Source organism: Impatiens glandulifera, chromosome 1 (assembly GCF_907164915.1).
Source record: "Impatiens glandulifera chromosome 1, dImpGla2.1, whole genome shotgun sequence".
In the NCBI taxonomy this organism is placed as follows: Eukaryota; Viridiplantae; Streptophyta; class Magnoliopsida; order Ericales; family Balsaminaceae; genus Impatiens; species Impatiens glandulifera.
In genome coordinates, this window is record NC_061862.1 from 26,543,413 (window position 1) to 26,570,878 (window position 27,466).

General features: G+C 31.5%; 6 protein-coding genes across 6 annotated transcripts; 2 read left to right on the forward strand and 4 right to left on the reverse strand.

The window, feature by feature from the left end:
- Positions 1 to 5,542: 5,542 nt before the first annotated feature.
- Positions 5,543 to 8,337, reverse strand: LOC124922002 (beta-amyrin 28-monooxygenase-like). The gene is made up of 4 exons (XM_047462720.1): positions 7,812 to 8,337; positions 6,881 to 7,387; positions 6,035 to 6,222; positions 5,543 to 5,845 (listed from the first exon to the last, which is right to left on the reverse strand). The coding sequence occupies exons 1-4, from the start codon at positions 8,284 to 8,286 to the stop codon at positions 5,543 to 5,545; spliced, it is 1,473 nt and encodes a 490-aa protein (XP_047318676.1). The 5' UTR covers positions 8,287 to 8,337.
- Positions 8,338 to 10,775: 2,438 nt separating this feature from the next.
- On the forward strand, positions 10,776 to 13,833 carry LOC124919761. Its single transcript, XM_047460087.1, has 8 exons — positions 10,776 to 10,870; positions 11,519 to 12,063; positions 12,166 to 12,413; positions 12,513 to 12,725; positions 12,828 to 12,923; positions 12,996 to 13,094; positions 13,163 to 13,526; positions 13,612 to 13,833. Exons 2-8 carry the CDS (start codon positions 11,526 to 11,528, stop codon positions 13,674 to 13,676), a joined length of 1,623 nt encoding a protein of 540 aa, XP_047316043.1. The 5' UTR covers positions 10,776 to 10,870; positions 11,519 to 11,525; the 3' UTR covers positions 13,677 to 13,833.
- A 656-nt stretch (positions 13,834 to 14,489) lies between these two features.
- LOC124920701 (40S ribosomal protein S7-like) lies at positions 14,490 to 16,205 on the reverse strand. Its single transcript, XM_047461254.1, has 5 exons — positions 16,068 to 16,205; positions 15,448 to 15,531; positions 15,270 to 15,343; positions 14,877 to 15,183; positions 14,490 to 14,794 (listed from the first exon to the last, which is right to left on the reverse strand). The coding sequence occupies exons 2-5, from the start codon at positions 15,520 to 15,522 to the stop codon at positions 14,675 to 14,677; spliced, it is 576 nt and encodes a 191-aa protein (XP_047317210.1). The 5' UTR covers positions 15,523 to 15,531; positions 16,068 to 16,205; the 3' UTR covers positions 14,490 to 14,674.
- Positions 16,206 to 19,538: 3,333 nt separating this feature from the next.
- LOC124922010 (uncharacterized mitochondrial protein AtMg00810-like) lies at positions 19,539 to 21,778 on the reverse strand. Its single transcript, XM_047462731.1, has 2 exons — positions 21,697 to 21,778; positions 19,539 to 19,927 (listed from the first exon to the last, which is right to left on the reverse strand). Exons 1-2 carry the CDS (start codon positions 21,776 to 21,778, stop codon positions 19,539 to 19,541), a joined length of 471 nt encoding a protein of 156 aa, XP_047318687.1.
- Positions 21,779 to 23,318: 1,540 nt separating this feature from the next.
- On the forward strand, positions 23,319 to 24,972 carry LOC124920597 (40S ribosomal protein S7-like). Its single transcript, XM_047461115.1, has 5 exons — positions 23,319 to 23,446; positions 23,942 to 24,025; positions 24,129 to 24,202; positions 24,289 to 24,595; positions 24,671 to 24,972. The coding sequence occupies exons 2-5, from the start codon at positions 23,951 to 23,953 to the stop codon at positions 24,788 to 24,790; spliced, it is 576 nt and encodes a 191-aa protein (XP_047317071.1). The 5' UTR covers positions 23,319 to 23,446; positions 23,942 to 23,950; the 3' UTR covers positions 24,791 to 24,972.
- Positions 24,973 to 25,254: 282 nt separating this feature from the next.
- LOC124921819 lies at positions 25,255 to 27,097 on the reverse strand. The gene is made up of 4 exons (XM_047462516.1): positions 26,949 to 27,097; positions 25,758 to 25,815; positions 25,540 to 25,681; positions 25,255 to 25,462 (listed from the first exon to the last, which is right to left on the reverse strand). The coding sequence occupies exons 1-4, from the start codon at positions 27,057 to 27,059 to the stop codon at positions 25,420 to 25,422; spliced, it is 354 nt and encodes a 117-aa protein (XP_047318472.1). The 5' UTR covers positions 27,060 to 27,097; the 3' UTR covers positions 25,255 to 25,419.
- Positions 27,098 to 27,466: the final 369 nt, after the last annotated feature.

Sequence of the window (27,466 nt, forward strand, 5' to 3'; positions counted from 1 at the left end):
GTCTCACGAGGCGCTAAAAAAAGAATTATGAGGCGTTGACCATGACATTCGCTTGCCATGAACATGCTATAATTTATTTAAATTTTATTTAAATAATTAACTATTTTATAATTCATAAAAGTAAAAGTTTGAGTTAAATAATTTTATTTGTATTTATGATTTATAAAAAATAAGGTTTGAATTGAATAATCATATTTGTAAAAATTTTTATAATGAATACGGTCTTAGATTGTTCTGAACATGGTCTTATGAGGCGCTGAAAATATAAAATTATGAGGCGCTGAACATGACATTCACTTGCCATTAACATGCTATTATTTATTTAAATCAAGTTTTATTTAAATAATCCACTATTTTATGATTCATAAAAACAAAAGTTTGAATTGAATAATTTTGTTTTGTATTTATGATATATAAAAAATAAGGTAAGCGGGGCATGGATGTGGGAGTGTCATGCTACTTATGCTTTATTCATTTTTTTAAAACTATTTTATGATTCATAAAAATGAAAGTTTGAATTGAATAATTCTATATGTATTTATGATTTATAAAAAAATAAGGTTTGAGTTGAATAATCATATTTGTAAGTTTTTTTATAATGAACACAATTTAACTTGTGCCGAATATGACCTTAAAATGTGCTGAACGTGGCCTTATGAGGCGCTGAAAATAACCTTATGAGGAGCTAAATATGACATTTGTTTTTCATGAACATGTTATTATTTATTAAAATCAAGTTTTATTTAAATAATCCACTATCTTATGATTTATAAAAATGAAAGTTTGAGTTGAATAATCCTATGTGTATTTATAATTTATAAAAAATAAGGTTTGAGTTGAATAATCATATTTATAAGTTTTTTATAATGAATAAGTTTAAAATGTTCCGAACAGTGCCTTATAAGGCGCTGAACGTGGTCTCATGAGGCGCTAAAAATAGAATTATGAGGAGTTGAACATGACATTCGCTTGCCAAGAACATGCTATAATTTATTTAAATCAAGTTTTATTTAAATAATTAACTATTTTATGATTCATAAAAATAAAATTTTGAGTTGAATAATTCTATTTGTATTTATGATTTATAAAAAATAAAGTTTGAGTTGAATAATCATATTTGTAAGTTTTTTATAATGAAAACGGTCTCAGATTGTGATGAACATGACCTTATAAGGCGCTGAATGTGGCCTTATGAAGCGCTGAAAATGATCTTATGAGGCGCTGGACATGACATTCATTTGCCATGAACATGCTATTATATATTAAAATCAAGTTTTATTTAATAATCCACCTTATGATTTATAAAAATAAAAGTTTGAGTTGAATAATCCTATTTTTATTTATGATATATAAAAAATAAGGTTTGAGTTGAATAATAATATTTGTAATTTTTTTTATAAAGAATACGGTCTCAGATTGTTACGAACATGGTCTTATGAGGTGCTAAACGTGGTCTTATGTGGTGTTGAACATGACATTCGATTGCCATGAACATGCTATTATTTATTTAAAGCAAGTTTTATTTAAATAATCCGCTATCTTATGATTCATAAAAATAAAAGTTTGTATAGAATAATTTGGTTTTGTATTTATGATATATAAAAAATAAGGTAAGCGGGGGGCATGTTGTGGGAGTGTCATGCTAGTTCTCCTTTATTCATTTTTTTTAAAACTATTTTATGATTCATAAAAATGAAATTTTGAATTGAATAATTCTATTTGTATTTATGATATATAAAAAATAAGGTTTGAGTTGAATAATCATATTTTTAAGTTTTTTTTTATAATGAACATGGCCTTATGTGACACTGAACATGACATTCGTTTGCCATGAATATGCTATTATTTATTAAAATCATGTTTTATTTATACTATTCCCAACATCTTTACACTATTCACAATATTCACAACACGTTTACACTATTTTACAAAATTTAAGTTACAATATTATGAAATTAATATTATTAATCTTTTGTGCTGTCAATGGGGTAGTATGAATTCACGTCTGTTTGTGCATTTATTGTAGACCATACATGCGAAAGTTGCGATGATAGGAGAAACTTGAATGAAGTGTTAGACATGCTCAAACTTTCATTACAGGATTGTGGAGCGAATGTTGGAATTGAATTTGTAAGGAGAAACATAAAACAATTTCAAAACTTATTAAATATAACATAAATCACATGGTAAACAATTAAGATACATAATAATGTAGTCAAACCTATTTTGGGATCTCGGGGTCGACTTCCTCACAATTTTCTCAAAGAATGATTATTTCCTCTTAGTTGGTGGTCGAACTCGAGCTCCTATTTTCACATGATAGTATATCAAAATTCCTGTTGATGGAGATACTTCAGCGTCTTTGTCACCCATTCCATGATTATGTTTCATAGACATAAATTGTTCCTTCAAGGCTTTTAAGTTGTTTAGAAAAACATAATAATTGTCTTCAGATTTTGTTCCAAGGTGTTGAACCTCTTAAATCAATAGAGTTTGACTATTGTAACATTTTTTCTTCCACATACATATTTGAATCATCAATGTTGGTGATAGTTTGATACCCACATTTAATATCTTTACGCCACCGATCAATGATAAAACACATTAATACTTCATTCACCTTCATTCTTCTTAACACAACAATGGTATGTTTACACAAAACACCTTTGAACTCAAATATTCAACATTTAATATTGCAGTACAGTTCGATATAGTGCACATTGTAAGAAATATCTATTAAATATTCTCCATTAACCCCAAAAATATTCTCCACAACTTCAAATATAAAAGTTGTCATTTCCTCTTTCAATATGGAGATATCGCAGAACATCAACCCTATAACTTTTTGTTGGAACTTAAATATGTCTTGAGTGTAGAAACTTTGAATTTTTCTTTCAAAAGTATAACCATTAAAAATTGGTATTAGAGAATTAAACGATTAAAAATCTAGTTTTTATTTTTTCTAATTATTCTTCAACAAAGCCTTATCATATTGCTCCACAAATTGTTTGAGGAATGTTTTGGAGTGTACAAAGTCATCAAAAAATACATTCATACTTTCACTCCGTTTAGATGTGAACATCCTTTCTCAAAAGTGGCATTTCACATAAACAAATATCCATTTAGATCTTTCTAAAAATAAAGAATTCAACCAGTCATTATCTTTCAACTGAAAATCTTCTATTAGTCTCATCCAATCGTCTTCACATTGTTGAATAGTAATGGAGTTATATATAATATTTTCAGCATTTGGGATTCCTCGTCCAAATCAAGCATATAGAAAAAAGTTAGAGTTCATGTTTTGCATTCTTAAGAAATAAGAACTAAGTGTTTCAGCATCCTCACTCCTTAACCTAAACCTTTGAGCTTTTGTAATGAAATTTCTACATGTTCTCTCATCATAAGACATGTTATGATACCCTCCAACTTCCACTACAAATGATTGAAAACTTTTGGCCAAAGTTATTTCAACTTTATCGTTTAATTTCAATCTCCTTTTTGCATTACTGTCTATTACTTTGTAGGATCTAATATGTTGTGTCTTCTCATGATTTAATGTATGATTGTTCTCAAGACATACACCATTTATCACAAATTACCGTTCATTCTGAATAATTACATTAATCTTAGCTTTACAGTTTGTCTTAGTTGTAGGTCTAGGTTGTAAAATATTTTTGAACTTCGATGCTTTCATACCACTTTTGGCACAAACAATGGTGAAATATTTATGCTTACCATCCAGTTGATTGAGTATATAATTTTTAGAATTTATGAACTTTTTCTTGGGATGCTAGGAATTTGGCTGTGAAAAGATCTTTCCAAGTTAGTATGGAAGGCTTAACATGTCTCTATAAAAGTTCATTCCAAGTTATTCCAACATGGCCATCTGAACAAAAAGACAAAAGTTTTGTTTTAACATAAAAAAGTGTCGAACATAGCCTTGTTCAGTGCTGAACATAGACCGTAGAACTGAAAAATTTAAGTTTTTTTTCAACATGAAAAAAGTTCCAAACATGGCCTTGTTTAGTGCTGAACATGGCATTGTTCGGCGCTGAACATGAAATGCATAACTGAAAAATTCAAGTTTTTTTCAGCAATAAAAAAGTGCTGAACATGGCCTTGTTTAGCGCTGAACTTGCCATTATAAGACGCTGAATATGGAATGCATAACTGAAAATTCAAGTTTTTGTAACATTAAAAAAATGCCGAACATTGCTGAATATGGCATTATAAGGCGCTAAACATGGAATACAGAACTGAAAAATTCAGGTTTTTTTCAACACAATAGATTTAGAAATATGGCTAAACATAGCAAATTAGAAACATGAAACCTAACTAAATCAGTAGCAAAAAAATGCTAGAAAAATGAAACCAAACTAAATTAGTAGAAAAATAATATGAAAACAATACAATAAAGTATAAGACTTAACAAAATAATAACGGAACAATGTATGAACCAAACTACAAAAGTAATAAAATGGTACTTTTTGGGGTTCAACTGACGATTTGTTCAATGCTTTATCTTCTACAACATTGTCTTTACTGTATTCCTGAACATTAAACCTGTAGACATTTGTTATTTATACAAAATAAAAATAAATGTTTTGTGTAACTTAATCTAAAAAACCTACTATTTCGGTGAAAATTTTGTGTTTTGAGTTCACACAATGAATAAATTTAAGGTTTTAAGTTTGAAGACGATTTTCGCCAGAGAGAGTTAGAAATGATTTGATGACAATGAACACAAATTGAATTTAGACATTTTTCTCTCTCTTTTACAAATGTGACAGACCACGTCAGATTCGCGACTTTGTTTTCATTACATTGTCATTGCCCTCTCAAACTCTTAAAATTAATAATATATATATATATATATATATATATATATATATATATATATATATATATATTAAAAAACAATTGATTATTATTTTAATATCAATATTTCAAATATAAATATGAACTTATTTTACCTATTCTTATATCTTCTTATTAATTAATTCACATATAACCTTAAGTTAATTTTTTTATTCAGGTTTTAAGTTATATTATAGAATTATAATGGTAAGTTGTAAGTAACTTATAATTAATTAATTATAATATATAACATAAAATTTATTAACAATGACTTAAATTTGTCTAGCAGAGTAGAGAATATAATTTTCTAATTAACTCAAACCAACAATATTTAATGCACATCATAGAATTTAATAGTTCCAAGAAATCAAATTAACATTACAGAAATATTTTACAAACACAAAAGACATTTATTTAAAATAAGAAATCGTGATAGCTTACAACAAAAAAGAAAAAAAAAAGAAAAAGAAAAGAAAATCACAATTTAGGTACTTGAAAAAGATCTAACTAGCTCAAAACAACAATATGATAATATCACAAACCCATTACAAAAGTAACAACTCCAGCTTAATCTAAACCCTAAATCATACATTTTCAATATATTGGAAATTAAATAACATAAAACATTCATACATTTATTATATTACCAGATTGCATTCCCTCAAAATCCTTAAAAACTATATATCTATGACTCATCATGTGGATGAAGGCGAATCGGAAGCCCTTCAATTGGCCTTGGGTGAGGATCGACCACAACTTTTTCATCGGGAATCAATAGTTCCCATCTGTATCTTGTAACAACATTATGTATAAAAACTAATATTACCGCCTTTGCGTAATCAATCCCAGGGCACATGCGAGGTCCTCCCCCATATGGAACATAAGAGAAAGGTGGCGGCCCTTTTCCATCGAATCTCGATGGATCAAACTTCTCAGGTTCCGAAAAATATTCCGGATCCAATTGTGTGGAATATGCATTCCAATGTATCTGCATAAGATTCAAAATTCGCAATATAAGTATATGCAATCATAACCCTTGTTTTGATGTAACAATGACTCATATTTAGAGGATCCAGATTAAGAAATCAACATTGTAAGTTCTTTTTACTTGAATTATCTTAATGAAGTCTCTTCTTTTAGTGTAATATGCAAATGTAATAGTAAGTTCAATAATTACTTTGTAGCCCTTTGGAATTGTGTAACCGCCATATGTGAATTCCTTGATAACTTCCCTGAAAGTTCCGGGCACCGGTGGCATTAACCTAAATACTTCTTGCGTAACATTCCATGAATATTTCATTTTCTTTATGTCTTCCCACCTCAATGTCTCATTTTCTTGTTTTGACCTTTTCACTTCCATTTGTTCTTCAAAAAAAAAATATTTGTTAAAAAAACATATATAAGATTGAATCATACAACAATAGCTATTAGTTTCAATAAAAGTTACAATTATATTACAAGAAAAAGTTATAATTTTTTGTTGCAAAACATTACAAAATTTAATTGCAAAGAAGTTATAAATATATTCTAAAGTTAGTTGCAAAAGATGCTAAAAAAAGTAATAAAAACTTCATAAAATTGAAAAAGTAAATCTTATTTGATGCAAAATAAAGTTGAAATTATAATTGCAAAAACAAGAAAAAAAAGTTGAGAAATGCAGCACTAACAGGAAAAGTTACAATTTGACCTGCTAATGCTTGCAAGTTAAGTGTCGTTTTCCAAAAAAAAGAAGATTAAGTGTCGCTAAATTCTAAATACGTTGCTAAATGATTATTTTTTTTAAGTTACAGAGAAATATTAACTTAAAAAAATATATCACAAAATTAGTTTTCAAAAAGTTAAAAATTTATAATATAATAGAAAATATAGTTGTAAAACAAAGAAAAAACTTGACATGCAAAATTGAATGGCCAAAATGTGCCGCTGAGTTGAAAGTTAAGCGTCGCTAAATGTGACGCTAAAAACATGCAATTTTATTTGAAAATAAGGAAGTTGCTAAATGAAAGTATTTTTTTATTATTACCTCTAAGAACTTGTTCATAAATTTCTGGAAGTTCAGCAAGATACTTCATAACAAATGTTAATCCCGACCTTATAGGATCATACCCTCCATGAATAAGGCCAGCCAAATGAGCCGCAACATCAACTTCCTTGAACAACTCGCCATTCTCGTCCTTGGCATGGAGTAGTTTCGACAGTATGTTCTCTGTTTTCGATACTTTTCCATCAGCAATATCGATCTTCGTCTTCTCAATCACCCCCAAAAGTAGCGCGGTTAGTCTTTTTGCTGCTTTAAGTGCTCGATTTAAGGCAGTCCCCGGGAAATCTATTGGCATCGAAATTATTCCAGTTGCTATATCTTTCTCTGGCTCAGCCAATTTTTCAACCATACTCGGATCGTCTGATCCCAACAATATTCGACAGGCTACTCCAAGCGTGTATCTTCCAGCAAGATCGCGAACTAAAACTGACCCGTTAGGTTTCCAGTGTCCCTCTAGTTCTAACTTAATTACATTATCCATTGTACCTTAAAAAATGAATTCAACTTATATTCATATTATTAATTATTTGTGAAGATTTAAATATTATGTATACTCATATGAAAAAAATAAAGCAGTGGACCCAAGGGCACATACAATGTATGTGATGATACAATCAAATAAATAATTATTTAATTTCATTTAGTATGAGATGTGTTGTAAAAGGTATTTATATATCACGAGTATAGAAGTTGGTGAACACACCATTGCATGATTACAACTTCATGCACTAAAAGGAGCATAAACTTTTTTGAAGAAATAATCTATTTAATTGATCCGCAATTTTGTAAAGTATTTTGTAAATTTTTATATAGTATACAACCCAAAAATGGTTTTAAATAACATTATATAATCAAAGAAATTTTAGATAATTTGAACGAAATTAATAAACACATAAAAATTTATAGTACTCACCGATAAACTTTTGAAGAGCTGTGGAGCTAAAGAAAGCGGGGAGCATTTTCCGCACTTTGACAAAATCATCGCCAATGGACTTACCATGCGACTTGGCAAAGATCTTCTCTATGGAACCGGGGTACCAAACCTTAACAAGCTTGTTCTCGTTAGAGAAAAGAAATTTGTTGCCTTCGGCTCCATATAGTATAGCCGTGGGCTGCCCTATTATTGATGTGGTGAAAACTTTGGACCCGTATTTCTTCATCCTCTCGACCACAAATTCCCGAAGGTTGCCACTTCGAAGTTTGTGTAGATAGTCCAAGTTTTCTCCTATGAGTGGCCAGCCATTGCTTCCCGGAGGGGGTCGGAAAGGAGGACCAACGGTACTAGGGTTTTGTTGGTAAAATTGGTGGCGAAACAAGAATGTGAAGATGATAACTAGAAGAGAGACGGCGCTGCCAAGAAGAAAGGCAAATGTGAACCAATGTTCCATTTTGGAATATTAAGGATTAAGTTGGTTGATGGTGTAGGTCCTAGGCTTGAAGGTTGGTAGGCATATATAGGAAAATGCCGACCCAAGCTATTATTATCTATTTGGTATTTAATAAAGAAAAGAAAAAAAAGGAGTGGTTCATATGGGTTTGTGTTTTGGTATGAATATGTATGAAAAAAATATTTATTTATGATTTTTCATCTAAAATAAGACATTTCCTATATTAATATTTCTTTTAGCTATTTTTTATTTTAATTTGAAATTTATAACTACTAGTACAAGAATTTGTATCGTATTGATTTTTTAGGGATTTTTAATGTAATTTTACGGTTTTATAAAATATGGATTAATGCGGTTTGAATAAGAGAGATGAATGCAAAGAAATTTTATTTTATTTTAAAAAATTTTGGTCTGTGTCTTATTCAGAGTGCGACTAATCCCTGTGGGTTAAGCAAATAGCTCGAAAACTAAGCTAGAAGAGGGGATAGATTTGGTGATTTGATTTCTTGAGTTCCTGTAAACTTATTTTATTTTATTTCTATTGATTAATAAATATCGCATTTTCATGTAATCTAAGTTTAATTTGAGAAAATCTAATAAAGGTGATAAATAGACTAGAACATAGCATATATATATATATATATATATATATATATATCACCTTAAAAACTTCTCATGACCAACCTAGTACTTCTATTTCATGCCATTCTTACAATGAATCTAAATTCTGTCTATAACAAACTTTTAGTAGTGTATTTTTTTAGTGTTCGATAAGGTAAATCATAATTTTGCAAAACATGTACAAATTAATATCGAATATATATATATATTATATTCAATAGTACACCAACTTGATGAATATATGTCCGCATGTAATAGTTTATTTGAAAAACTAAAACGAAACGGAACTGTGAGCCACAAGATTAAGTATAGTTTAATAGATGAAATTAGCTTTTATGATTGCAGCATATGGGAAACAAAGATGAATAATTACGCAGACAAGGGATTATATAAACTAGTAATTTAATTACTATGGTTTTTTTTTTTGCTAGTCTTTCCATGTATGGGTATTCTAGCTAGCAGTACACAGTCTCCAATTAAAGAAGCTTATTATTAATTATTATTATCATTATTGAACGGCGAAACTATGTGTGCTCTTTTAGTAAACCCAAGATAATAATAATGTCATCTCATTTGGTTTAAAAGACAGCTCCATTGGAGTTATATATTCATGGTGGGGGGTTTAAGGACTTGCTTTATTACTACACTATTACGTCATGGCTTCGGTTTATTTATGCTGATATTAGGGTCGGTATTTTTTGTTTTTTTACTTTCACGTCCATTTAAAACGTTTTAAATAAGAATCAAACCCGTAATATTTGATTTCTTATAAACCACACTCTTGTTACTTAAACTATTTAGTGAGTTTGTTCACTTGATTTTTTATTCCGATTTCTTATAAATTTTAATTTTTTCTTTCCCTATCAATCATTTTCATTAGCCAATTTTTTAAAAAAAGAAGAAGTAATTCATGCCCAATATTAGAGATCAATGTATTATGCCCTCCAATATTATGGAGTTATGGGAGTACATGTTTAGATGATGCATTATTATATCCATTGAGAAGAAATGGATAACAGTCCCAATTATTTGGGACTAGCCCATAATAAGTCTCTTGAAGTAACAAGAGCTAGGGCAAGGGCGAGGGTATCCCGACCTATACCCTCAATTTTTTTTATTGCATCCTTATTTATTTATTTTTTTCTAATTAGACATTTGGTTTAATGGTTTTTTTTATATTAAACCAAAAAAATATTAAAAATTACCACGGATGCAAATAGGCCTATTTGCAGGGTCATTTAGTCCAATTTCCCAATATACTTTACTTGTGGGTGAAACCTATTTATAAAGCTTGTGTATCCATAGGGTCTAATGATTGAAATCGGCAATTGAAACTCTTGTAATCCGGCCCGAGAGTCGTTTCGTTAACGAAAACCATCGTAGGAATGGAGACCATGCTTTTTTATTTTACCTTCAAGGATCTCCAAGAGCAAGGATCTCCAAGAGCCACGTAGAAGTTAAAAATGAAGTGACTAAGAATGATAAAAATATATATGTACCTGTTTATTTGATATATTTTCTAAACACAAAACTACAAGTGTATTATTGTAACTATATATTTTATAAATTCAGTATCTATCATTCTTTTTTTTCACTACTTTGTATCTTTAAAAGATTTTATTAATATTTTATAATATTTCATTTGTTTTTGTTAAACAAATCAATTGGTGTAACTCAAATAACAAGAAATATTGTAAAAAAAAAAAAAGTCTAATTTTTCATTTTCACTAATTTTATTTATTTTATTTTTTTGTAAAGAGTTAATTTTTATTTAATTAGTAGTTATATTTTTAAGAAATTAATTTTGGGACATAATTCTTGAAATAATTTGAGACTAATCCAACGAACCCTAGAAACAAGGACTCGTTAGGTTTCCCGAAGCTTCGGGAGGTTCTGCTTCCGATTTCCGCACAAGGTCAAATCTTTTGAGTTCGATCATATTCTCTGAACGCAGTCCGTACTGGTACTCTCTCTCTCTCTTTCACGGCCTCTTCTATTTGACGTTTTGGTGTGGAGTTGAACTGCTGAGGTTAAAAAACGCTATGAATTAAGCGACCCACTCTGTTCTGTTTTAGAAATTTTATGAACCATACTATGAGTTAACAGGCTAGTTAATCTTTTGATCTTTACATAAAAAGAAAAAAATCTGTTTTTTATGTAAGAACAAGCGAAATCCTGACAATTTTAACAGCCTTACAAAAGTATGATTTCAACATGAATCTGATTAGTAGTATGATTAATGTCAGGAAAATGTAGCAGCTTTAATGAAATCTCATACTTTTGATGTGTGTTCCCAATCTTATACCTTAATGATTTGGGTCATAAAAGAAAAGTACTATTGTATCATAAGTTGGTTGACTCATTCAGAATAATCGCATCGCATTCATGTTTGAGACAAGTCAGAGAATGTTACAACTTGAGTTGAATAAGGTTTGACCCATGTGTAATTCTTTTAAAATATTGCTGAATTTTCAGCATTTTACTTTTAGTTATAATATTCTTTAACTCATTATATGGCAATGTTTAAATCATATTCTGGTATTCAAAAATATATGCTAACTTTTTACTGAATGATGTGTTCACTTACTCAAGACTGGTCTCATGTCTGAAGCAGGGTAATGATGGGTCGAAGAAAAGTGACAAATAATGCAAAATCTGGTGGCAAGTCTCAGAGAAAATTAAAACTTGTTACACCTATGGATGAAGTAGTAGGATCAAGAGTCAAGTCCAAGAGAAAATTTAAATCCATTACATCAATGAATGAACCAATCTCAGGTGTCAAAACCAGGAGAAAAATAACTTCCCTTTCGTCCATTTATGAAGCAGTCTCAGGCAACAAAAACAATCAAATATTAAATCCCCATGCATCAGTTGATGAAGCAGACCCAAGTGGCAAGCCCAAGAGACAACTCCGTTCATCAATGGATCAATCAGTCCCATGTGAAAAGTCCAAGACAAAATCAAATCCACATGCATCAATTGATAGAGAAATTCCAAATGATAATACCAGGATAAACGTAAACACTGGACTGGAATCATTTGATTGGGGGCGGGGTAATGTGTTAGAAACCATAGGATTATCATCAGAATCAACGGAACAAACTCCTCCTATTGCCACAAGTGAAAGTGATAATCCTAATCACATATTGGACGAAGGTATTACATAACATATATATATATATATAAATATGAACTGTTACATTATTTTGTTTGTTCTAAGTATTTCTTATGAAAGTTAAATTGACATAATTGTTATAGTCACCCCTTCCATTCGAAGGAGCTTTAGAGTGAGAGGGAAGAACAAGTGCAGGTCTTTGGAAAAACTGAATACTGGAGAAAAACTTTCCGTAACATTCTATAGAGACCGAGCTACTGGATTAAATCACAAAATTTTTACAAGATATCTTGGCATGATTGTGAGGGATACAAACATATGTCCAGTTCGAGTGAGTGATTGGAACAAGATAGATGAAGATGCACTGAATCGTATGTGGACTGCTGTTACGGTAATGATCAATTCTCTTTTTTTCTGGCTTATTTTCATTTAGGATGTTACTAAGTCGTTAATGTTGGTTTTTAAATTTTTTTTTCCCCTCTTCAATTAGGACAAATTCATAAATGAGCACATGGAGCTTTACCGTGAGCCAACCCTAAAACACATGCATGTCTTGTGGAAGAATTGGAGAGCAGAGATGAATGCAAAGTATGTAAAACCTTGCGGAAATCAATCGGAAGTGTTTCAAAATGTACCTAATGACATGGAGAAAGGAGATTGGGAGTGGTTGGTGAAAGAGTATTACTTGAGTGAGAAATATCAGGCATTTGCTTCTACCATGTTCAAACGAACTAACTTCTTTTATTATTTTCTGTACTTCCTAATTCTCAAGATTGAGGTTTTTCTTTTGTTGATGTAAATGCAGGAATTAAGCAAAAGGAATTCAAAGAATAGGCAAAGTAAATCCATACCTCCTCATCGTACAGGAAGCAAACCCTTTAGACATATCGAATATGAAATGGTAAAAAAGTAAAAATATTATTCACAGTTGATTATATGTTGTATTAACTTCTTAGCTATCATATTTTTATAGGGAGGAAAAGATGGAAATCCACCTAATATTGCAAGTATGTTTCACGAGACACGAAAAAGTGGAGAAGGCATTGTTGATTTAGAAGCCATAGAAAAATATGTGAGTAGGCGAGATACATTTATCTATGATAATACAATTGAAGTTATTTATTTGGACTTTTTTTTTAGAATGAGATTTGTGATCTGATGGAAATGGAACCTAGCCTTTCAAATATGGAAGTAATTGAGAAATGCTTTGGAACTCAAAAGCATGATCATGTTATTGGTTATGGAGGAGGAGTGAAACCAAAAGATATGAGGGGACCTGTTGTTGTTACTCCTTCAAAGGTAGAAGAACTTCTTTATCAGGAAAATAAGGTGCTTAAGACAACAATTACTAACTTGGTTGGAGAAAACGAAACACTTAAAGCATCGGTCAATCATTTAGCGGATGAGGTCAAACTTATCAAAGAGATGATGCTCCAGAATCTAGCATCATCTTCTTCTATTACTACTCAACCTCCAATAACATTGATGCCCGGGGAAAAACAAGGTCCAAAATCACATCAATTTAGTATGTATTCATGTCTTTGTGTATTATTGTTACAATTAAAGACATTTTTACGTTTGCGTGACAGGAGCAAATTCGTTGTTGATGCTCCGAGGATGCAGAACAAAGAGAAGGAGCAAGAGGTTGAGGTGAAAAGTTGTTTTTGTTTATTATTTACAACTTCAGAAACAAATACTATATATGGTTTGGAACTAGAATTTTGAGTAGAATGTGTTTTATCTTCTATGATGTTAAAAGGATCTGGAATTGAGTTTATTTAAGTAACAATATAAGCACTTGAAACTTTTTTGTACATTTGTTTCAAGTTTAAATTTGCTTGCTTATAGTTGATGCTATGAATTCATGAAAGTCTAGGTAGTACTTAGCAGAAGTATATGCATATTATGTAGCCATAATAATAATAATATAAAAGGTTTTCTCAAATAAAGAAAATACTACAAAAGTTTGGAATTAAGGAGAAAAGATCTCCTAAGATTTAGCTAGATATGTAATTAAGACCTGAATTTGAAAATTTATAAAAATTAATATAGAAGAATTTCAAGATGAAATTAACTAAGTTAAACACCAATCAGTAGAATTATTATATAATTTTAATTTAATAATTAACATTTTTAAAGAAGTTTGTTGAATATTTTGATTACTTATCAATTTTTTAATAACTAATTTTTTTTAATTTGGCATAATTTAATTTTAAGAAATTAAATAATTGTTAATATTAGTTGTTTAAAGCTGACAATAACCATAATAGCAGCTCAAGGAAGATATGGACACAGAAAAAAAGGTTTCCAAGTTCCCAATCTTGCATAAAATTGCAAAAATAAATTATATCATTGAAGAAATATTTTCAATCTAAATTTTTAACATTCAAATGTAAGAAATTTTACAGGCAAACTTTTATAGCATTTCTATCAAACAAATTACTCACATGGGGAATAGAAAACAGAATGGCAATAAATCCACATTTAAAACTGTAATTTAACCTGAAAAGATGAATAATCTGTGAAGAAAACAATACACTTCCTGGTTCCAAATTGCATGTAATGAAAAAGCTTCAAACAAGTCTAACAAAATTCAATAATGTAATCCATCACAAAATAATGGAAAATAAGGACAAAAAACTTGATAGCTTTTTAAGCCTCTGTAATTGGGTATTCAAAGACCACCTCCCTGCCAGAGAGCTTTCTGTAAACTCCAGAAAACGATTCCAACTTGTATTCGGTATCATTGCGAGCCTTCGAATCCAAGAAAACCTGCAGCCAAAACACAAGCACGGTTTATTTACAATTTACTTTTCGAATGGGTTAAAAACAAATAAATATATCATCATCATACCTTCATAATTTTGGATCCATCGACTCTGTATCTGGTACGATTTCCAACAATCTCAGCAGGGTAGACAATATCCTCGAGAATAGCCTCGTGGACAGAGGTGAGTGTGCGAGAACGAGGCCTCTGCACAGCGGAACCCTTCTTTGGTGGCCTAGTTATCCTCCTGGTGGCAATAACAATAACATCTTTACCACTGAATTTCTTCTCAAGCTCTCTCACCAACCTAAGTTGAATCTTGCGAAAAGCCTTCCTCAATCTGTATGGAACATGGATAACAACAGCTTTGCGGTTTCCAGACACGTCAACTTGACTGCACAAGAACCAAGACATACACTAAGTAGTTTATACAAAACAGTGGCTGGTTGTATAAACAGAAGATTTAAAAAGTTCCATTACAGTGCTGAGTTGATGAAAAGATCCTTAAGATCACTCTTCAGCTCTGGGTTTGTGTTCTCAAGATCAAACAAAGCCTAAAATGACAAGAACAGCAATTAGCAACTATCTACCTGGGTGATAGATTCTTCAGTTTATGCATTAATTTATAAGAATTGGGAAGAACTCAAAAAGAACATACTTGGGCAACTGTCTCCTCAAACTCGGTGGGTTCAGCACCCTTATCCTTGTGGATCTTCTTCATTGAAGTGAACATTTTGACAGTCTAGAAAAACAATGCATAAATATGAACTTGGATACAAGATATTAGACAAACTAATCCAACACACTTGTAACACTTAGCTCCTACCAAAGAATCTTTTCTAGCATTCAAATGTTTAAAAAACAATCACCGCAAATTTGGTTAAACTTGAAGAATGAACAACCATATCAAGTAGTGGTTTTCAAGTATAAAAAAGGCTTAATTTATGAAATCATGAAATCTGATTTTCCAATGGACCTTCATTTGGAAGAATTACACTTTATTGAATCAAACAAAACGGGTTAACTCAATATCTATATGAACTCCAAGAAATCCTGTTTACATAATTAAAAAACGAACCCATGATCAATCAACATAAAGACAATGTATTTATATTACGAGAAGGAAAATCGTGCATTTCTCTTATAATCCAATCAGATATAAACCCAACTCAGGGCGTCAAATATGTATAGATGAAGGAGAAAGTAAAGGGGTAAATCTAAGTCTAGCAATTAGGAGAATATACAAATCACTGAAACAGATGGATGATTAGAAAATACCTTGAATCGGAGCAAAGCACGGCTATGCAGGAAAGAAGGAAAGCTCCTCGCTTGAGTTCAACAGTAGAAAGCAGCGAGAGAGAAAGAGAAAGACACCAACTGTTGATGGAATGGCTTAAAAGGCTTGCCCTAGTTTTCTGAACAGTACATCAAACGGGCTTCTTAATTGGGCCTATATATATTAACTCCAAATTTAATTATATATCATATAAATAATATAGTATTAAAATATGTATAATAACTTAGTTTAAAATAAATACTTACTTTCTAATTAATAATTGTCTTGTAATTTAATTAAAGATAATCATTACTTTTATTAAGAGATTTAAAATTTAATAGTGGAAAAATATTTTGAATGTAAATTAATATATATTAAAGATAGTCATTACAATTAAATAGATTTTTATATTGTGTATATGTATATATAAAAATATTTATTAAATTATATTTTTAATTAAAAAAATATGTGAAGATTTAGTGAAATAAAAGTTTTTTCTAAAAATAAGTTCTGAAGTAGTTTTTATTTATTTTTTATAAATTTATTTGGTGCGACACGTCTAACCAAACATCATCTAGGAAATATTGTAGGTAAGAAGTAAGTTTTACACCCAAAATTAAAGTCCCGGGTCTTTCTAAACTAGTCAACTGGCGAAGGAAGTCAACCAACCGAGTTGTTTGGTCGGGCGCAGAACGGATTCAGGATTCAGAATTGAGGTGGGCTTAAAAAATAATTGTTGGCTTAAAAAATAGCGAAAATATATTAAATAAAACGAGTAGTTAAAGATAAATTTTACAATTTTTTTAATAATTAGATAAACAAACAATAAATTATATAAAAATAAATAAAAATTATGAGGTAACGTCACATTTATACCGTAATATATATATATATATAATAATTTTGGGGTCGCTTCAGCCCATTCGAACCCTTACATAGATCCGCCCATAGTCAGGCGTCAATTTCAAAGTCTAATCAAGAACCCCATTATTGATCGTATCGGTGCGGATCTAGTTAATTTGAAACTCATAATTTGAAACTAAAGCGCTAACACGCCTTTATTTTATATGAAACATTTGTTGATGCGGGTCGTTTGTTGCTCGTATTCTCGAACTGTCTTGATGATATTTCTCGAGTTTGTGTCATTTCCCATTTTAGTCGCAAATAGATGGAGTTATTAGATCTACTAGCATTTAATTTGTGCATTTGCACGAGTAATGATATAAAAATTCAAAAAAAAATTACGTTAAAAATGTGACTTTATAATTTAATTCAATATTTGTTTATCTAATTATTAAAAAAAATATGATAAAACTTACCTTCATCCAATCGTTTTATTTAAAATTATTTTTTTAAACCTACCCAAAATCATATAAATTAAAAACATTCATTATGTGAAAATAAATGTAATTTCGATAATACAAATCTTCAAACATTGAATTTTGGATTAAATTACCAATCAAATATAAAATTCTAATGGGTCTAATATTACTTATTATTATATACTTATTTAAAAAAATCATCTAACCAATTCATTTAAGTTTTTATATTTTTTATATCTATAATGATTTTGATTATTTAATAACCAAATTTAAGGGTGCATTCTTAAACATTCAATTACACCTTTAAACATAAACATATGTATCATCAAAGTTTGTGTTACTCAAACTAACATTCTCTCCACGGGGAATGTTTGCATTATTCAAGCCAGCATTTCCTCCATAAATGAACCCTTAGATTTTTTTCACCAATGTTTGCGTTACTCAAGCCAACATTTTCATTTCCGTTTCCGTTTCAACTATCAAGGTCCGAGCACTCACATATAATAATTATTTCTTTTGTAGGGATTTGAACCCTAGTCACCAGTATGAAATGTTAACACTTTAACTGTTAGATCACTTATGATTGTTAAAATAATTTTATAATTTTGTGTATGCATATATATTTTGACCATTTTCAATTGATATCGGTCTATTATCTATCAGCAAACCATATCTCAATTACACTTTAAAAATTAATTATCATTATATATATATATACTAGTTAGTTAAAAAGTTGAACTTATATTGTTAAAATGTCTTGCGTATCTAATTTGGTGTTGAATTTAAAATATAAAGTGTTATTAGTATAGTTGGTTAAAGAGTTGTATTTGGTTTGTTAGGTTGCAAGTTCAAAACATACATATAATATTTTTAATTTTATTTTTAACCGTTTTAAGTTTATGGACGGGTCAACCCACAATCCGACCCAAATATCTATTTACTCTAATAAATATATTCAAATTAACCACAATTATCGACCCAGCAATCCAGACACTTTAAAAATTAAGCATCATTATATATATATATTAATTAAAAAGTTAAACTTATACTGTTAAAATTTCTCATGTTTATCTAATTTGGTGTTGAATTTAACATATAAAGTGTTATTAGCCTAGTTTGTTAAAATGTTGTATTTGTTTTGTTAGGTTGAAAGTTAAAAACATACATATAACATTTTTAATTTTATTTTTAACTGTTTTAAGTTTATGGGCGGGTCAACTCACAATCCGACCCAAGTATTCATTTACTCTCACATATATATCCAAATTAACCACAACTCTCGACTCGGTAATCCGGACACTTTAAAAATTAAACATCATTATATATATATATATAATATATATATATATATATATATATGGATAAGGGAGTGTTTGATAACCCTGGAATTGACATTAGAATTGAAATTGGTGGGTATAATTCAAATTCTTAAGTTTGGTAGACCCTTTAATATTAAAAATTGGAATTGAAATTAGAATTTCAATTAAATTTAATCTAGTGTAATTTTATAGTTCTCAATTCCATTCTTTTTAGATCGGAATAAATGAATACAATCGGTTGTTCTATTCATTCTAAAATGTAAATTATATACAAGATTATAACATTGAGATCCTCTAATCTAGAGATCTCCAATATATTAATTAGGTCAACAATATATAGAAAACCCCAATATAACTATTAATTGATTACATTTATTACACCCCAGCAATCGAAGTAGGTGGACGATGTATGCTAGAATTGGATCGAAATTTTCAAAAAGAACTCTCAAAAGCCTTTAATGAAGATATCCACATGTTGAAAACAAGATGGGACATGAAGAACTCAAACCTAACCGCGTGAGACCTTCTCACGAACAAAGTGAATGTCCATCTCAATGTTATTGGTCCATTGGTGCTCAAAAAGATTATTGGAGATGTAGATGTAAATCGTACTCATATTATCACAGTAAAAAAGAGTAGTAGTGAGAACCGGGGAATAAAGTTCTAAGAGTAAATTCCATAGCCAACAAGTTTATGAAAGTACATTCGCAATCGCCCGGTACTCAGTCTTGGCATTAGAATGGGACAAAGTGGTTTGACGCTTAGTAGGCCAAGAGATTAGATTATCTCCCAAGAAAACACAGTAATTAGACGTCGTGTTCGGGCACCCACCCTAGTCAGCATCAGTATAAGCTAAGAGGAATGTAACATAGGATGGAGATAAATGAATGTCAAAATCAAGAGTTCCTTGAATATACCAAATAATTCTCTTTAAAATTGCCATGTGTGCCTCCCAAAGATCATGCATGAATAGACAAGCTTGTTGAACCGCATTCGTGATATCAGGATGAAAAAATATCAAATATTGTAGAGTACCAATCAGGTTGTGGTACAAAGAAGAATCTAACACAGTAGAAGAGACTGAAGCCCCAAGTTTTGGTGTGTTATCAATCGGCGTAGTCAACGACTTACAAGATGACATAGTTGCACAGTCTACAATCTCATACGCATACTTTCGTTGAGAGAGGAACATACTATTTGTATAAGGCCTTATCGAAATGCCTAAAAAATAATGTAAGAGACCCAAATTCTTCATAACAAAGTTCGTACTCAAGATGGAGATGAATACGGAGGATGATGTCAATATTATATCATCAACATACAATAGTAAGTATGTCATGTGCTCACCCTAGCGAAACACAAACAATGAGTGATCTGAAACAATTTGGGAAAAGCCAAGTATGGACACAAAATCCGTAAAGCATTTGTTCCAAACTCGTTGAGTTTGCTTCAAACCATACAATGATTTCTTCAAACGACATATATGATGAGGAAATAAGGAATCTATAAACCCAAAAGGTTGATGCATGTGTACAACGCCATCAAGAGTGCCATGGAAAAAGCATTATTTACATCAAGTTGGTGAATTGACCATTTCTTTAATAGTGCAAGACTGAGGACCAACTAAATAGTGGCCGGTTTGACAATAGGACTGAAAGTCTCCCCACAATCAATGCCAACATGTTGAGTTTTTCCACCACCAATAAGATGGGCTTTATGCCTCTCAAAAGAACCATCACTTGGACGGGGAACCAACTCCCACGTCTTATTAGTAATTAAAACATTAAACTCTTCCTAAATGGTTAACTTTCAGTTCGGATCCTATAGGGAAGTTATATGGTTATGAGATAAATGAGATTTAGACCCAACAAAAAGAAGGTTAAAAATATGTTTGAGCCGAAACACCGCCCACTGACTTTGAGTGACCGGTCAAAGAGAAGAGAGAGGATGGACGTGAAGGGGAGGGTGAAGAGGTGGAGGTGGAGGCAGAGATGAAGGTGTAGATTGATGATAAATCACATATGGTGATGGAGGATCATCGAAAAATAATACGAGAGTGGAGGGAATTGAATTTCAATAAAATGAAAATGAGACTTATCAAAGATGACGTGATGAAAAATAATGATAGTACAAAATTGTCTCTTGACCTTGTCATTCTAAGAAGAAGCGTGAGGACATGAAAAGTGAAAGGTCATCCCATGCGTGGACACAAATTCCCTAAATAAATGATTATCGAATCCCCTCTCATTATCAAATTAAAAAGATTTTATATCCCTCTCAAATTAGGTTTTAACAAGTTCCCGAATTGCAAGAAAGTACTAAACACTTGAGATTTATGAGATAAATGGAAAATCCACAAAAAGACGAAAAGTCATCGGAAAAACAAAACATAATATCAATGACCCATAGAACTTAACACATGAGACGTCCATACATCACTATGAATAATGTCAAACGGTAACAAAGAAATCGAAGTAGAAACCTTAAACGGCAGACGAACATGTTTTCCCAATGAACACATTTTCCCAATGAACACAAAGGACAAATATGAGAAACGTGTTGTTTATTACAATGAATTAATTTATGTAATCTAAGAGATTCAAAACTAGAGTTGTTAGGATGACCTTAAGCGCCATTGCCACAAGGATGGTGACAAAGTAGTAAAAATAGAAGACAGCATTTGACTCCTAGTTGTGACCGGATATAGATCCCCCCGATTGTCACACCTCATTAGATATGTCCCCGTCCAAATATACTTAACAGAAACCTAAAAGGATCAAACTCAACAGACATAAAATTATCCGTAGTAAATTTACGAACATAAACTAGATTTTTAACAAGAGTGGAAGCATGGAGAACATTATTCAAGGTAAGTTTAGGATTTTAAGAAGAAATAGTGGTATGCCCAATACTCGAAACTGGAATCGTATTATCATTACTTATAATAATATAATGTTTAATGTTTGAATTGAAATATGAGAAGAGAGTACCTTGTTGAGATGTCATGTGGGACGTCACATTCGTGTCCATGTACCATGTCGAATCAGGAGACGTAATACCAAGGGTATACATGGTCGCTTCAATGTTCGTCGGAGTTGGAGGAGACTAAGCCATGTTTGCTTGCGGACGGGGGGCAAGGAGACCCAACTGTTGCTGTGGCGTTGACAAACGAAAGATGGAAGAAATTTTCTTCCATTGAGCCATTGGATACGGGCGTGGAGGAGAAGCCCATGGCCATTGGCAAGATAATGATGGTGGCCTAAATGACCAGCCCATTGTTGCGGTTAAAGAGAAGGAGACCGTCTTTGGACTTGATATTGGGACAACCCCCATTGACCCCATTACGAGAGCCCTTCTTCTTTGGCTTCTACCAAGATCCCCACGATTACATACAATCTAACCCATTCATCCTAGACGCATCGGAGACAAGAGTTACACCCGACGTTAGTGCTGAAATAGAAGCCACCCGCTTTGCCAAACCAGATTCCACAAAATCAACATGGATCATACTTGGTAGAACTGAGGCAAATGATCACTTTGTCGGAGTAACGTCGTCACCCCATTGTACGCCTCTACCATGCCCTTAACTAACTACAATACGAGGCGGTCGTTCGAGACCAGACTACTGACGTCATGCAAATGATCGGTCATGACTTTGAGATGTTGACAATAAGTAGAGACCCTATGAAAATCCGCCATGATGTGGTAGAAAACTCTTGCTCGAGAGAAACCGCGCGAGAATAACGGTTATCTTGAAAAATTTCACGTAGCCGTGTCTAGGCTTGCTCGGTTGTAGAGTCCGGTTCCAAAATTATGTGAAGGAGATCCTATGAGATTGTGGCTCAGAAGAGGGGATATTATATTCTTTTTTATAAACATATAAACTTAGATTAAATTATAATTTTACAATTTTCCCAAACATAAGAATTAAATTATAATTTAATGTCAATTCTCATGAAATTGGAATTTCAATGTCAATTCCAATTCCAATTACAATTTTACTCATCCAAACTTACTTTAATTGTTTTTACTTTTTCAATAAAAAGTTGTTGAAACTTATATTTCAATTGAGATTATATGTATTCTCCTACTATTTTTTATGTCATGACGAGTGTGTCATGCTAATTTTTCTTTAATTAAAAAAAATTAAAAAGATATAAGTATTCTTATACTAATTTTTTTTTTTAGTTTTTCTATCATATAGATGAATCTTTTATGATATTTTTAATCACCCTAAATTAATAACTCTTAACACCGTTCTTTTAAGCTATATTTTATCACTCAATCTTACAAAATTTTGAATTTACTTTAAATAAACAAATAATTACAAATTATTGAATATTTTTTATTAGATTTTTTTTTCAAAACATTTAATATATTATTTAGCATGTAAATTATAATTTTTTGATTTTGTTAATGTTATGTGGTAAAAAAATAAATTTACATGTATCTCTTTATTAGAATAAATTATAATTTAAAAAAAAATTAAAGTGAATTGTTACTCTTCTTATAAAATAATTAAAATTTAATAGTTTATTTTTTTATAATTAAAAATAGTGTTAAAATAATATAGGCCCAATTAATAAGCCCATTAGATTTACTATCCAATTTCACAAAACTAGGGCAAGCCTCTTAAGCCATTCCATCAACCTTTGGTGTTTTCTCTCTCGCTGCATTCTACCGTTGAACTCAAGCGAGGAGCTTTCCTTCCTGCCTAGCCGTGCTTTTCTCCGATTCAAGGTATTTTCTAATCATCCATCTGCTTCATTGATTTCTATGTTATGTTCCTCTATTTCTCCACTTAGATCTCCCCCCCCCCTCTTCTTTCTCGTTTCTCTCTGCCTATTTGACGCCCTGAGATGGGTTTATATATATCTGATTTGATTAAGAGAATGCACGATTTTCTTTCTCATATTATAAATACATTGTCTTTATGCTGATTGATCATGGGTTCGTTTTTTAATTATGTAAACAGGATTTCTTCGAGTTCATATAGATATTGAGTTCACCCGTTTCGTTTGATTCAATAAAGTGTAATTCTTTCAAATGATGTTCCATTGGAACATCAGATTTCATGATTTCATAAATTAAGGCTTTTTTATACTTGAAAACCACTACTTGACATTGTAGTTCATTCTTCAACCTTAACCAAATTGGCGATGAACTTAGTGCTGCAAGTGTGTTGGATTAGTCTGTCTCGATATATATATGATTTCTTATGCATTGTTTTTCTAGACTGTCAAAATGTTCACTTCAATGAAGAAGATCCACAAAGATAAGGGTGCTGAACCCACCGAGTTTGAGGAGACAGTCGCCCAAGTATGTTCTTGTTCAGTTCTTCCCAATTCTTTTAAATTAATGCATTAACTGAAGAATCTCCCACCAGGGAGATAGTTGCTAATTGATGTTCTTTTCATTTTAGGCTTTGTTTGATCTTGAGAACACAAACCCAGAGTTGAAGAGCGATCTTAAGGATCTTTTCATCAACTCAGCACTGTAATGCAACTTTTAAAATCTTCTGTTTATACAACCAGCCACTGTTTTGTATAAACTACTTAGTATTGTCTTGGGTTCTTGTGCAGTCAAGTTGATGTGTCTGGAAACCGCAAAGCTGTTGTTATCCATGTTCCATACAGATTGAGGAAAGCTTTTCGCAAGATTCAACTTAGGTTGGTGAGAGAGCTGGAGAAGAAATTCAGTGGCAAAGATGTTATTGTTATTGCCACCAGGAGGATAACTAGGCCACCAAAGAAGGGTTCCGCTGTCCAGAGGCCTCGTTCTCGCACACTCACCTCTGTCCACGAGGCTATTCTCGAGGATATTGTCTACCCTGCTGAGATTGTTGGAAAGCGTACCAGATACAGAGTCGATGGATCCAAAATTATGAAGGTATGATATATATATTTTTTTTAAGCCATTCGAAATGTAAATTGTAAATAAACCGAGCTTGTGTTTTGGCTGCAGGTTTTCTTGGATTCGAAGGCTCGTAATGATACCGAATACAAGTTGGAATCGTTTTCTGGAGTTTACAGAAAGCTCTCTGGCAGGGAGGTGGTCTTTGAATACCCAATTACAGAGGCTTAAGAAAGCTATCAAGTTTTTGTCCTTTTTTCCATTATTTTGTGATGGATTACATTATTGAATTTTGTTAGACTTGTTTGAAGCTTTTTCATTATATGCAATTTGGGACCAAGAAGTCTACTGTTCTTTACAGATTATTTATCTTTTCAGGTTAAATTACAGTTTTAAATGTGGATTAATAGTCATTCTGTTTTAATGCTCTCAATAGACCTTTTTCCATGTGTTTAAATTGTAAATTATAAATAACTCATAAGCTGAGTGTAGGCTTGATTTATTAAAGTACAGTTTCTTAACAAATATTTATTGATTTAAATAAAAATCCATCAATAGATTTATAAAACTAAAACTGTCACACTTTTAGTTAAGTGTTGTTCCAGATTTTCCATTCTCTCTTTTGACAAATTTGAATAATCACTTTGAATCAACCTAATGTGAATGAAAAGCTTTTCCATTATAAATTCCATAAATTGGCTCAAGCCTCTCATTCAATATGACAGATATTAAATGATATGTTCATCATGATACTAAATGGTTTCAACTATAGATGAATGATTGATATACACAAAAGCATATTGAGAGCTTAAGCTTTGACCAATTGTTGATGGCTACAGATTTGGAGGAACTACCAATACTTACATGTTTGCTTTCCTTTCCCATCTCTCCTTTGTATCAAGCCTGACAAAAACAACAATAAAAATCTATAATAAGATCTGATGTTCAAAGGGGAGCAAAATAATGTAATGGAATAATACCCCCAATGCAACTTCCGCTTCTTTAGTTCAGCTGGGTTTTCGATCGAGACAGATGGGCTTGAACTTCCTTCTTCTCTACTTAAGATTTCTTCTTCATAGTTACTTGCACAGGAAATTTCGTCAAGCAGAGGTTTCTTCTTATCTAACCATGTTCATGTAATAGATTGAATATTATGCAAAGCACTCACATAATGACATGATTCAATACAAAGACAAACCTTTCTTCTTTTTCTCAATTGTTTTGGCTTTTATCTGTAATCGCCTCTTATGCAGTTCCTGTCACGTAAATTATATCATATTTCAGTAATTAGTGTGAAATATTGGAAAAAACACAAAGGTGTTTTAAAACTTTATGTTTCAACTATAGCTCTATCTAACATCACCATCATCTACAATAAACATCTTTTATATTCAAATTAAAACTCTTTGTAGACATCAATATTCAATCACTCGTTCCTAAATAGGCTAAGTTTCTTAACTTGTAACTAAAGGAGCCCATATCATCTAATCTGCAGCTTTTAGCTTATCTTAGTGGTAAAAAGTAAAACAATGTCTAGAAAAATCTTAAGACCTATGAAAAGGGCCTCCTCACTAGCAATTTCCCCCTCAATGTGTTTTCTATGGTCCTTATTACTCAATTCACCCAATATGAATGAGCTTATTTCTACTAGTCTTATCAAAAAAAATTACTGCTTATGTGCCTAGAGGACCATCTTGATGAAAACAAAGTATGATGAGCAGATAAAGTTATTCTAGATCAACCAACTTATCTCTAAGCATTTAACTACAAATTGTCCAAATTCAGGAAATTTCTAATCCAAACAAGCACAAAGTTCCTCCATCAATTAGCTAGCATCAAGAACCACAACCAAGAAAGGGTTAATCATCCAACTTATGGTCCTCCTCAAGAGGGTTAAGCATTCCCAAACTTTTGTCCATCGTGCATTGTTAAAAATCCATGCATTTAACTACAAAATTGCCCAAATTCAGACAATTTCTAATCCAAACAAGCAAAAAGCTGATCAATTAGCTAGCATCAAGAACCACAACACAACCACATGTCCAACCAAGAAAGGGTTAATTATCTAATGGTCTTCCTTAAGAGGGTTAAACATTCCCAAGTTTTTGTACATGCAATTAAGTATTAGACCATGGAAAAAACTCACAATGCTCACAGATATATATGATATATCACAGTCAAGATGAATTAGTAAAATCATCTATAAGAATAGACAGTGAAGAACAGAAAGGAGCAACAAAAGATCTCGCAATATGGAGTAGACATTCAATAATAGTAGAATAAGTCGATAGAATTCCAGAAAATTACAACGGTCAAATCGATTCATTCAGAGAATACCTGGAACGTTATAATAGAGATTTTGGTAATGAAATTAGGGTTTCGATAGTACCTGAAACTTGGAAATTTGAGCTTTTGTAGTAATGGAGGATTTGAAATTCGGCTGCAGAGATGGAGCCGACGCCATTGCAGTTTCTCGCCTTTCATCGTCTTCTTCCTTCATCTTGACACAAGAAAAAAAACAAAATAATAATGAAATATAAAAAACAGTCAAGAAATAAACATACCCCTGACTTTTTATGAAACTAAAATATTCCTCCTTAAGCTTAAGTTGTATGTATTGTTACCCTCATAAATTTTATTAGAGTCTATGAAAGTAGTCTGTCTATCACCATGAATTTGCGAACTGAGTGCATGTGTCGGGACTTTCACTTGTAAATCTCGGTATCTTTCGGTATCAGGACTAAGTCCAGGGACTGAAGGGGGACTAATAAGACTGAATAGACTGACCATAACCCTTCTCTTTTTCCCTGTCTTCCGCGCCGCCCCGTATGCCAAGACCCCCTTCAGATCGCGGTTGACATATGTTATCCTAATTAACTAAGTTCAGGCTATGCTTCTCCTCAGTAG